Below are 12,666 nucleotides of genomic sequence, written 5' to 3' on the forward strand. Positions count from 1 at the left end.
GAGTTATTTTTAGCTGGAAGGGAGAGTGTAGACCTCAAAGTGCTGGCAGGTATGTTCTACAGTGGGGATCTAATTTGGAGGTCTTTGGAGATCTGATTCCAGGGGAAGGTCTCAGTGGAGTTCCTCTTGCCTCTGCTGCAGGACTGGGTGGCTCTGCTGATTGTCACTGCCTTGTTTGAGGGGTGGTCTCCATCATCCAGGGGAATTCAGCCTGTGGTTGCCCTGGGACCTATTGTCCAGAGTATACATTGTATCTAGGCCCAGACCTGCCAGAGTGTCCACAGCCACACTTGAGGAAAGGACATTCCAGACTCATTAAATATCACAATTCGATTTTGATGCCACTAACTCAGGTTCCTGAGATAAATTTCCATACAATTCCTACAGATTAATATGGATATGTGCATCACCCCGGGAGAGGCTCTGGTGAAGGGCAGGCTTGGAGATGAAATGGGCAAGGTTGGGGAAGAGATACCCTTTTCTGGGTTCCGATTTGTGCCCTGAATTTGGGCAAGCTCAAGGAGCACTGGCAACCCCACCAGCACCAGAAGAAGCTGGTCCTGGCTCTCTCCTGAGACTGGTGGAACTGCTCTGTTGGTGGTGCACTGGAAGGGTGGAGGAAAAAAAAACAAAAAACAAAACAGGGTTTGAGGGGGAATGGCAGGGACAGGGTAGAGGCACAGAGATACAGAGACCTAGAGCCAGAAATCCTGAGTGAGACACACGGAAAGGCAGAAAAAGGCAGAAAGATGCTGAGGGACAGAGACACAGACCACAAGAATGACAGAAGAAGGAGACAGATGGAGAGAGGGAGTGAGAAAGATACTGAGAAATACGGACAGTAAGGGAGAGACTGAGAAAGACAGAGACAGCCAGAGTCGGAGCACAGAGGCCAGGTCTGGGAGACGCTGGTTGAGTGGGAGGTGTCAGTAGCGAGGGAGGTGGTGACGGCTTGAAGCATCCCCCGTCCTCCTCCTCCCCCTTCACGCTCAGCCCAGCCGGCGGCGAGGAGTCCAGAGCCCAAGGTCGCCCAGTTCTCTCGGCTGTCTCGAGCTGAATGGCTGGCAGTCCGCGGCTCCCCCGCCTCCGGCCCGGCAGCCACAGGTCGGAGGCGCCCGGCGTCGGCGCTCGAGGCCGGCAGGGGCGCCCTGTACCCTCCCGCGCCCTTCCCCGCCCTACGTTACTTCCTGCTGCTCTTCCCGCCACTCCCCTGGGCTTTGCGATCTTCCCTACGCCCCCCCGGGAAGGGGGCGCTGCGGCCACCGAAGACACTGCGGGAGCCACTTGTCCCTGTGGGCCCAGCCCGCAAGAGCCTGAGAGCGGGATCTGTTTACACAGTGTACTAATTAGTCTTTGAGGAATCATTCACCCACGTGCCAAAGTAATTGTCCGTGTCAGGAAGGTAGGCGTGCCAAGCCGCGGCTCTGCGGAGAAACCGCGACCACCGCGGCCGCCGGAAACCCAACGCGCTCCAGAGCGTCCCCGGGTGGCCGGGCAGCACGAGGCGCAGCGCCCGGGACTCCGCTAGGGACCGGCTCCTGGGCTTCCCAGCGTCGCGGGTAGAGGTACAGCTGCTCCGTGTGCCGCAGGCTCCAGATTCTCGCCACCCCATCCCTCCCTCAGAAACTCGGACTGCTCTCTTCTGCCGTGTGGTTCTCTTTTCTTCCGAAAGGCCAGTGTCTTATCTCTCAACTTCAAGTCCAGAGGACTTGCCCAGTCTCCTCCCCTTAAGTCATTTCCACCATCCTCAGGCAGCTGTGGGAAGCCGAGAGTCCTGGACTGTTCGTCCGGGTGCCAGCGCTGGCAGTCCCAGTCCGTCTGGTGCAGCAGCCCGGCGCATTCCCCGCTCTCCCTCCCTCTTGCTCTCCCTCCCTTTCTGTCTTCTTCTCTTTCCTCCTCTACTGCTCCCTCCCTCTCTTGCCTCTTAAGTTTCCTGCACCGTGAATCCAACTGTGCCAAGCCTTGGCTCCCGCGAACCAATCCTGAGCGCGACCCGGGCACTGAGACGGCGACTCCGCCAAAGCTGGACGAGGCAGCCGGACCCGTCTGCGCTCGAGCATGGAGACGGAGCGCCTGGGAGGGCACGTCCGGGGTGCTGGAGACGCCAGGCCCGAGTAGCTCCTCCATGGAGCCTGCCCAGAGCGGTCCCTTCTTGCCGGATTCGCCCCAAGTCCTGTGCGGTACGTACCCTTCGCCTCCACTGTTCCCGGAGGGTACACCTGGGAGCAGGGTGGTGGGCACGAGGAAGGGACGGCAGGGAGGGGCGCTGGTTAGGAAAGAGAACAAGGCTGGCAGGTGACCCTCATAGCTCGGAGGAGGCTTCTTCTCTAGAAGTTAGCGACCGGCTGTACCCTTTGGCTCGAAAAAAGTAGTGCTAGAGATGTGACTGTGAGCATTCGTGGGTATCTGTGTGTGTGCCAGGGGTTCGAATGGGTAAACTGAGCCCTGCTTTCCTGTATGCAAATTGCATTCTCTTTCCCCACCCCCACTTCACCGAACGTGTTGAGATACCTAGCACCTAATCGCGGTCAGTTCTACCTACCCCTTCCTCTCACCGCACCCCCCTCGCTCAACCTCTCTCTCTCCCTTTATCTTTCCCCCCTCTCTCTCTCTGCTGGTGTGTACGTGTGTGAGCACTGCCAGGGCTGGCGAAGAACCAGCCGCCGCCTTTAGTGCGAGCCGCCCGGCCACCAAACACTAGGGCAGGTCTCGCTGCCAGAGAAGGCTGGGCTCCGAACCAGCCTGCACGCGGCTCAGTGTGCTCCGCCGCCTGGGAACTCTCTCACCCGAGGAGCGCAGGGGGCAAGGAGCCCCTCACCCTCCCTCTCGTCCGCCCGCCCGCTTGCCCAGCTGCGGACCGCGCGCTTGCTCGTCTCAGGCGCTGGATTTACTCGCTTTTCAATTTTTCATACCCTCCCTCACGTTTTCTTTTTTTTTTTTTTTTTTGGTCCCCCACTCTCCGCCACGACCCCCTTTCCCCGCTTGATTGTCAAGCCTAACCTTGCCCGCGTGGTCATGGGATGTCTAATTTTATTTGTATCTAGACTGCTGAGAGCGCTCCTTGCTCTGTAAAGTGGATGTCAGGTGGATCTATGTCTTTGAAGGAACAAAGACTCAAAGAAGGCACCGCCAAGGAAGTTTGAGACGCGGGAGAATGCAGGCTGCGTGCTGGTACGTGCTTCTCCTCCTGCAGCCCACCGTCTACTTGGTAAGTCTTGGCGGGTTCGGGGCTTTCGCATTCCTATCCCGGCCGGGAGGCAAGGAAACTGGGGGCACGCGGGAGAAGGGTTAAGCCGCCAGTTTAGCGAGAGCAGCTTCCTAGCAGCTGTGTTGGAGCAACTTTGGCAAGCTGGTCTCTGGATTCCTGCGGATTTTCCGGGGTTCCCACTCCATTTTCTTCTCCAGTCCCCCAGTCTCCTGCGCGTGATTCTGAAAAGGGGCTAGGTCGCCCCAGACACCCTACACCCAAGGAGGTAGTGAGATGGGGTGCTTTATGTGGTAGAGGGCAACGAGAAGAAGTGGAAGGCAGGAACTCTCAGTAGCTCATGCACAGAGTTTAAACGAAGGGAAGCGGGAGTGTAGTTGGGGGGTGGAAAGCAAAAATCTGCCCAGGTCTGTGAGTTTAAAAGTGAATCTACCCACCCACTTCCCCGATTTGGAGATGAGACACATAAAGAAGTGCAGTTAACTTCCTTTGACTTGTAAGGGTTCCGACAGGTTAAGTTTAATTGTCAGGAGTACTGCAAGCAATCGGAGTTAGGTCAAGACACTCCAGCAAACATGTCCACCTTCCTCTCGTCTCGACCTCTCCTTTTCGTCAAATAACTAAATCCCATCTCCAGTGACTAGTCCATTATTAGGGAATGGTAGGCCTTGTCTCCAGGGAGAGAATCCTAAACAAAGCGCGGTCCTTGTCCTTGAGTAGCAGAGTTTTCCGGGGGCTGGACTTTGTACGCTGCTGGAACTTAGTTCCTGGTTGAAGAGCTTTGTTGTGGTGAATTGGAAGCTGTTTGTGCCATGCTGAGGCAAGGAGAACGCGATATTTCAGGTCTGGCTTCTGCGGTGAGAATGGGGGAATGGGGGTAAGGGACACTTGTGCCCTGCTGGTGAAGTTGTGTTCAGTGTCCCGACCTTCATAGCCCATCCTGGGCTGCGGGAGTGCACCGAGGGCTCGCTATGTTCTGTCTAGGGGTGAGGTGCGCTAAAGCAGCCCAAACTCTCTGATGGGGCTACACCTCTGATTGGAGGTGGTACTGGCTCTCCTCAATCCCAAGAGCCTTAGATAGAACCCACAAGCCTGAAAGAATTGCCATCCCTACAATTGACAGCGTTTCTCGGCCGTTGCCCTGGTGCATGTGACTGCAAAGCTGCGAGGTGTACGAATTCTGTGTATGTGAGTGACTACGTATATAAATGTGTGTGTGAATGTGTATTTAACCAATTTCAGCTTCAATCCAAGAACCCTCAATGTTGCCTGTCTTTGCACCTTTATCGCCTGACCGTAGCAGCCGCGGACGCCAGAGGGCGCTGCGCATCAACGTCCTCGCCCACAGGACACCTTGGGGTAAACAGGTGAAAGCCAGGGCAGCCAATCCAAAAGAACAGCCTTTCTGACTCTGTCACCGAAGTCTGTGCCTTTACCCGCTGGAACGCAGGCGGAATGCAAAAAGTGTCCTTCCCATTTCCCATCTTCAATCATTTTCACCCCCACCTGTGTCCAGTAAGCCCACTGACATTGAGAGACCATGGATGGAGGGCAGAAAGTTTGGCCAGAGGAAATATAGAAATTTTTTATTGAGAGATGGGGGGAGGGAATGCAAAGTGAAAGAGCCGGGGGGCGGGGGGCGGGGAGTGGATTTTAGCGATTCCCTTGACCAACGTAACCCGCTTGCCCCTTTCCTCTGCATGCCTTTACGCATGACCTGAACTTGAGGACTGCTCTTAACGTCCTTGGGCTGTGCTCACACACACGGCAAGGGCTTGTGGCTATGGTGCAGTTTATTGCTTGGAGCAAGTATTTCGATAGTCTGGAAAATAATCTATCAAAAGCAGAAGTGAAATCAATACGTTGTGTTAAATTTTAAATGTGTTTGTTGGCAGTTAAACCGTTTTCCACTCATTACAAAAACAGTGCTGGATTTATTCTAATGCGCTGCGTTCTCAACAACAAGCGCATTAATTCTCCTTTAATTGTAAACTGGGAGCATTTGAAAACCATTCAGTGTGCAAATTATGCTGATTCAATTACCGTTTAGTTACAGACTTCATTACCTGAATGCCTTTTGGCAATACAGAGAAAGGAGACAATTTTTCCAATTTCACTCAAAACAATACGAAATGTGAACAATAAAATAGAGAAGGCGATTTAGAAGTCCATTCTTTTTTCTCCAATCTAAAGTAGTTTTGTGTGTCGGGGATTAGAAACCACATGCACCACAAAAACTAAGGCTGATGGCCGTGACCCAAGGCAGTATTTCCAGGGATTGTAATCCCATAGATATTTGCCAGCAGAATTCCCAGCTGTTTTCTTGGAGGAGCAAAAAGCTGACTTCTACCATGGAAATGAATTTAAAAGGGTGAATTGGGCAGTCATTTCAGGATGGTTTTAGGCAAATAAAGAAGTAGGGAGCCTTGATTAAAACTCTAGGGCAATGAACGGATCAAGAAGTGATCAAGGTTTCTTTCTTCATCTATTTCATTAAATACCAGATACAGTTAACTGGATTGATCATTTGTTTGTAGCTGCACATGGGAAGATCTTATCCCTTCGTAAGAACCTGCACTAGATGCATACAGATTGTCAGGAGCTGCTTTAAGTTGCATTCAAAGAAGGCAAGAGTGGCAAAACCATTATTTTAATTTACTCTTGAACTGACATAAGCCAGGGAAGAATTTGATGGATAATTTTTGTCTTTGTGAGCTCACACCACTAGTTAAGTGCCTGCATCACTCTGTTTATGCCTTACCTCTTAGCTGATATCTCAGTGCACCTTGCCCTTTAAGCCCATGGTATCCTAGCTATGTTTCCCAGGGAGTAATCACCACATTAAGTCCAGGAAACAAGGCTTGTCTAGTTATCTCCTACAGAAATATTTAGGCTTCTGTTTAAAGAGAATACCTTAAATACCCCCAAATTTGAGAATAATTTCTTATGAAAACTCTGCAGTAGGGCAATGCCCCATGCCAAGCCACAGTTTCCTACCTGTATTTGGGTGAATGTTTGCAAAGTATGTTTCTGGGCCCAGTATTCTTTGAATGCTTTAGGTTGAGGATTTTTGTGTTTTTTGAGAGACAAGTCTGTCCTAGTTCAAAATAGAAGCTTATTTTAGTACTTTAATGGGAAGCTAATTAGATATGTGCCCACAGAGTTACCTTCTGAAGCATGTTAGCTAGAATACTCAAAATCCACCACAGGACAAGCTCCAGCCATGAATGCATGGGGGTGGAAAACTAACTTTTAAAAATAAAGAAAATTTCAGACTATTGAATGTTATGTATTGCAGATTTAAAAGCCTGAATTCAATAGGAGAGAAGTCTATGGTTAACAATGCTTGTTAAAAATAATTAAAAAAGTTTTGCAATCTTTATTCTCTTATTATTCCTGGACCAATTCCAGGATATTTTCAGTATGATACAATGGGATGGCAGGATGATAGCATTTTAACTTTATTGAAGCATATACTGAATAAGTTAGAAAAATATGGTTTCTTGCTGTGAAGAATGGGGGTTCTAACTTGAGTCAGCCTCATTGGATCAAGTAGAAGGATAGGCCAGGACACCAAGAGAGCATCTCCCACAGGGTGTGGCATTCTGTTTGGGGGCTCACCTGTGGTAATTCTCAGTTAGAAAGGTGAGTCTAATGAGCACTTTCTGAGCATGCTAATGAAAAAGTTACTCAGAAATGGAATCCAACGCATCTGACAAGGCATTGTATAATGTTACTGTGACTAGTCACACATCCACAGCTCTATTCTAATGAGAAGGGGGTCCCACCATTTCTGCCAGGAATTAAATTGCTAATAATCGAGTTGCTTTTTAAATCAAAATAGGCAGGAATTAAAAATCCTTTCTAAACTTGTGCCATAACATTTTGAGCCATCTATTCTCTCAAATTTGGGATATCCTTAAAATGTGAATTCTACACCAATTGTTTAATAGAGTTTGGAGAGTAATTAATGTATCAATGGGACCACTACCTCTGCACTGTTAAAAGCTAGACCATTTGGGTGAATTCCACTCATTATGAAGATGGCTGTTAAGGTATATTGGAGCTGGGGGAAAAGCAGAGGGAGAGAGGCCAGCAATGTCTTTTCTTTGGACTAGGTATGTGTACTTCTCATCCTTTAAAAATTAAGCCAGCTGCACATTGAAAATTTTAATCAATTTGAGCTTATTACTGAAAATAAACAAAATAAAATACATTTCCTGACAGTGACTATTAAGTGTTCCCTATTAAGGCTAATTCTTGGAGGCAGTACTAAAAGTTTCTCATTCCACTGCATTTCCTGACTCTTCCACTACAGACCAGCCTTTTAGATAGATAAAGGATTCAGACTAGATTTTTGGAAGGACCTCTACCCCAGCAGCACAGCCTTAGAACTCATCAGTTTTAAGATGTATTCCTGAGCTCTGGGGGACACAGAAGTTGCTACTATTCTAGTCATTTCCCTGAAATGTTCAACTTTCCGTTGACCAAGAGAGCAGCTCGCCCAAGTGTGTGAGAAGCACTTGGGTGGGACACCTTTCTGCCCCATTTCCAGAAGGATAATCTTGGTCTGAGGCCTTCTAGTGATAGCTTTAGAGAAGCTGACTTTAGTATTAGGAGAGAACCAGGATTGCCCCAACTTTCTCAGCGGCATTTTTTCGGAAAGCCATTAAATTCGTGGCTCCTTTGTGCGAAGTTGATTTCTATTTGGCTTTGAATTGTTGACGGCTATTTCTTCCTTAGTGAAAGTGTTGTCTGGGTGAAAAATATATCGGGTGGCTGGGAAATTGGTTGATTTTTTTTTTTTTTTTGAGATAGGTGCCCAATGTCCTATTTTTCTATCTGAGGGAAGATTTTCTGCAGACTACAGAAATTGACAGCATTGTCCGGGTAATAACCGTCGTCGACAATATTTTCGGAAGGGCATTTGAGTGACGAAAGCATTTGGATAATGCTTTTTCAAATAAGAAATTTTCTGTCCTGGGCTTCTTTGATTTTATAGGGGTGGGGAGTTGACTTAGGGGGGCGGTGGGGAAGAAGGAGCCTCGCATTGGCAAAGAGATGCCTTCCCCATCCTCCCAGTCCTGGAATACCAAGGTGCTTGTCAGCTTCGCCTGGAATTCCTGGATCTGAAGAGCCCTCAAATAATTCGGCTGCGAGTCAAAAGAGAATTTCGGGAGTGAGGAATAACACTCTTCTTGCGCTCCTGTAAAGCAAGTGATGGGAGCTCTGAAAATTTGCCTGCTCTCAAGTGGGAAGTTAGGAATTGTGCATTCTTTCTGATTTTTTTAAAAATAAAAAGTGTCTAGCTTTGATTCGATTCTGGAAAGCTCTTCTTGGGCAACCGTGTCCATTAGGGGCTTCAGATCTCATTTTAAGACCTTAACAGTCCTGGCCGTTCTAATTAAGGAAAGGCAGGCGAGCCTGCCAGCCGAGAGCGGTCGGGTCAGCGGCTCCATGGTGCAGCCGAGTCTCAAAGCGGGTCTGCACTCTCGCCTCCCTCTGCATTTTCTTAGCCACTATTTGCCTGCTCCCGTCGCGTGTGTGCAGGAAGTTTCAGTCTTGATTTATCCACTAGTCAAGTTCCCGACCAGCTCTTTTTCTGGATGTCAGCAGTAACCCCCTCCCGGAGCTTGGTAAACACAGCGCGCGCATTTTTCTGCCTCAGATTGGCATGTTGACGACTCTGCTTGAAGGAATGTGACAATAAAGTGGGAAACCAAAGCTTGGCAAGCACTTAATCAAGGATAAAAAGGTTCCACTGTAAGGATGTCACTCAATTTATTGTGAAAGTCGAATGAATTACGTTTAATGAAAGTGCTCCCCAGATGAATATTACCAGCAATTTCCTGAGTTGGCTCTGTCAGCTCGAGATGAGGAAATGCCAACCCAGATCAGAAAAGAGCGCCCGTCTCAATTACTATGCAAGCTTTCCAAGAGCGGCTTTTTATTGAGATGATATATATTGGCGGCTTCTTCAAACCCCTCCGCGCGCCCAAGAGCGCGTTTGCGCATTTTCCAAGTTTGCCCTGCCCTCGCGGGTTGGTGGCTGTTGTTTAAACTTCTGATGAGCGCGCTGCGTTTCTGCTACGGGATGAAAACCTAATTACCTCCTCTGTAAACAGCTTTCCCTAGTATATTTTATTGACTGCGGAAGTGGGAGCCGGATGGGGGTGGGCGGGGAGCGGATTCTCTTGCTCTGGTGCCCTCTGTTACCGAAAGTTCCTTAGGCGTCTAGTCAGGGGCTCGGGGTGGTGGAAAGCGAGATGGAGTCGGGAGCCAGGGCGTTGGGACGGCACAAGCAGTGGGGTCCCAGGAGCAGCAAGACAGTAGCGCCTCTCGGGCCACGGCTTGCGAAAAGCTTTCCTAGCTCCTTCTTCCTATAAATTAATGAGGGTATTTTACTCGTTCAAGCCGGAAATACGATGGGGAGGGGGAGACACAGGCCGCAGCCAGAGCGCATCGCCTTATCTGCATGAGAATGGAGAACCGGGAGGCTTTTCTTGTACTGTTTCTTTCTCCCACAATAAGACAAATTGCTGCTTAGAAAAACTGAGTGTTTCCTTAGAAACTGGCTTGCGGGGGCTCTGCGCGTCCCCGCTGAACCTGCCTCTGGCCGCGCCTCGCCATCACCCCCGCCGCCCTAATGGATTCTGAAGCGAAGGATCCTAGCCGCCGCGGCTAAGGGCGCAGGGGGAGGCAGCGCGTCCTCGCCACACCGGAAGGAGAGGGCATCCGGCTCACACATCCCACCCTATGTCTTAGACCCCGTCCTCACACATTGACTTTAAAAGGCCGTTTTCCTTCGTCTTCTACAAGAAACAACAAACTTTTTTCGACGTAGGCTTCATACCCTCCCTTCGGAAACTCAGTCCGCTGACCAAAGCCGCAGTGTTCAGGCCCCGGGGTTTCCCAGCCGGAGTGGTCGCCGCCACAGCTGCGCGCTTTGTTGTCTGCTTTCAGTCGCAGGTGACCTCGAGCGATCCCGACAGGTTTATGGAAACACAGATGCAGCCCTCTCGCGTCCGGAGCCCAAGCCCCCACATCAAAGCGCTGTTTCTGGGGAACTTTTCGTCGACGCCACCAAGCTTCGGTGCTTTTGGGACAGCGGGCTGGACAGCGGCAGTTCTCGGGAGATAGGCCGCGGGCTATAAGATTTGATCGCGGGCAGGCGGGCGTGGGGCACGCCAGGGCCGAGAGAGCGACTCTTCAGCGCCACGGCCAGCGCCACAGGCTCCGCCCCGACTGCTGCCAGCAGAAGGGCCTCCCTCCCCCGCTGCCGCTCCAGCTGGGTCCTTAAAGTCGAGTTAGCACTCTCGGTTTCCGCAGATACCTCCTCAAGGCCCGCTCGCGACTGTGACGACCCGCCTACCCCTTCCAGTTATTCGGGGGGCAGCTAGCTCCAGTCGCTAGGTCCCCACCATGCCCTGCGGTCAGAAACTCTTGCTTGCACCCCTCTCCATTCCCCCACTCCGTAGTTGCGGCGTCACGTGATCACCACGGAGATTATGCGAATCCTTCTTTTCCCCCCAGCTTCTCCCCCTACCCCGCCTCCCATTCTCTCACAGTTCATTAAATCTACCCCTCCCCCGAAACAGAAACGTGAAGCCTGTAACGTAGAGATAGAAGTGTCTTTAGTAATGTAAAAGTCTCAACTGACAGACAAGGAAACTGAGGCAACCAACTTTTTCGCAAGAGTAAAACCCTATGGGGAGAAGCCATTCCTGCCCCACTTCCCCCGGCGAGGAACACGGCTGGAGCCACCCAGGCGCCTTCCAGGCTAAGGCGCCTTTAGCGGCGCGCAGGGGTGAGGGATAGGGTGGGGAGAGTTCTAGTTATTATGAATTTCTAAAGGCGCAGTAATTATTCACGGGGAGCAGGACAAACCACGGCCAGGCAGGGAAATCGATATATTTGCTATCGAAAGTGCCTGGCTCGCCTTTAATGCAGACGAATGGGGGATGCAGCCTCATTATTTTCTGTGGTTAGGCTCGCCAGCGTGGGGCCTAATGCAGCGTGAAATCTATCATCATTAGACCCGGGATGGGGCGGGGGGAAATTTCTCTTTACTTACCAAACCGCAACAACAAACAAACAACGACAAACAACCCCTCCCCAAACACTCATTCTCACACAACTTTGCCCTACCTCCCTCGCCCCTTGCCCTGGTCGCTGTTGCACACTCCCCTGGGGGCTGTCTGCACGCCCTAGAGCAGACACTGCGGTCGCTTAAAGTGCGCCCAGTTCCTCCACCGCAGCGGTCACACCGTTGATTTGATTCAGAAATAAGACGGATAGTACCGAGCGTTGGCGCTAGGGGTTGTCTCTGTCAAAGGCGAAGGTTGGTTGGGAAGTTCTGTCCGTTTCTCTTGCCTTAGCTTAGGAGTCAGTCCTTTTCTTGTCACCCGATTCTGCAAATTTTCGCCGTATTAAAGGAGCAGAGATCTGGCATGTAGTGCTCCATTAACCCGTAGCATAAGATAGCTCGGAGAAAGGCAAGCCCTCGAGAAGGGAACGAATCAGGTGAAAAGAGCGGTCGGAAATTGAATAGGTGAGGAAGAGAAGGTTTAGGCGCAACGCCTCAGAGGTATTCTCCGAGGCCCTGGCGAGATTCTGGCCTTTAGCTTAAGGGCCAGCCCGCTTTAGTTTTCTAGGACTGGGTATAGGCCCCATCTCCACCCATCGAGGTCACTGAACTGTCCAGGGTCTTGCCTGCTGGATTACAAGCCTATTCCCATTTCTCCTCTCTTCCTCAGTCCACCCTCCCTGGCACAGTCTTTTTCACACTCAGAAGTTGCCTGATGCCCCCGGTGGACAGCTGCTGGGATGAAACTTGTATTCCTGTACAGGTGTCTTCACAGTTACCTGCAATGCCATAGTACTTAGGGTTAACTGAGGTGTGTGTGTGCGGTGTGCATTTGTGAGTGCCTCGTCTTCATCGTCTTCATCTAGCTCGCCCCTCCCTTATAACAGTGAATCAATCGCTGCAAAGAAGATAGGATGTAGCAGTTTTAAAATAATCTAACGCCTCCTTCATTGCAGTAAAATGATCATATTTATAATAACATTAATGAGAACAAAATAAAAAATTATGGCCTTCCAGGCATTAAAGTAATAATATCTGCCCTCTTCTTTTGGATTTTCTTTTCCTCAGAGCCCAGCCTTTTTATGGCATATTGTGATTACCTGAGTGTCTTTGTTTCCTTGTGGTCAGAGACAGCTAGCCAACACGATACTAGGACTGTATGATGTAGGACATCATTTCCTCCCACCCTCTTCATTTTTACAGGCTTTGTAATTAAACTCTGTGAGATATATGTAACATACATCCAGTGGAGAGCTCTTTTATTTATATTTATGTAGCATGCTGAGAAAGGAAAATTAAGGAAGTGCTTATATTGAAGTAATAAGCCTGCTTTGATATTAACAGAATTGTCCTCTTAATTTACTTTTCTCAAGTC

At 50.1% G+C, this 12,666-nt stretch overlaps 1 protein-coding gene across 1 annotated transcript in view; it reads left to right on the forward strand.

Annotated features, from left to right (window-relative positions):
* Positions 1–1,032: 1,032 nt before the first annotated feature.
* NXPH1 (neurexophilin 1) overlaps positions 1,033–12,666 on the forward strand; it is a 319,530-nt gene continuing 307,896 nt past the window's right edge. Inside the window, exons 1-2 of the mRNA XM_003252556.4 lie at positions 1,033–2,180; positions 3,045–3,208. Coding sequence (XP_003252604.1) covers positions 3,155–3,208 — 54 coding nt within the window. The 5' untranslated portion in view covers positions 1,033–2,180; positions 3,045–3,154. The remainder of the gene's footprint in view (positions 2,181–3,044; positions 3,209–12,666) is intronic.

The sequence above is a fragment of the Nomascus leucogenys genome, chromosome 11 (assembly GCF_006542625.1).
Source record: "Nomascus leucogenys isolate Asia chromosome 11, Asia_NLE_v1, whole genome shotgun sequence".
NCBI classification, from domain to species: domain Eukaryota; kingdom Metazoa; phylum Chordata; class Mammalia; order Primates; family Hylobatidae; genus Nomascus; species Nomascus leucogenys.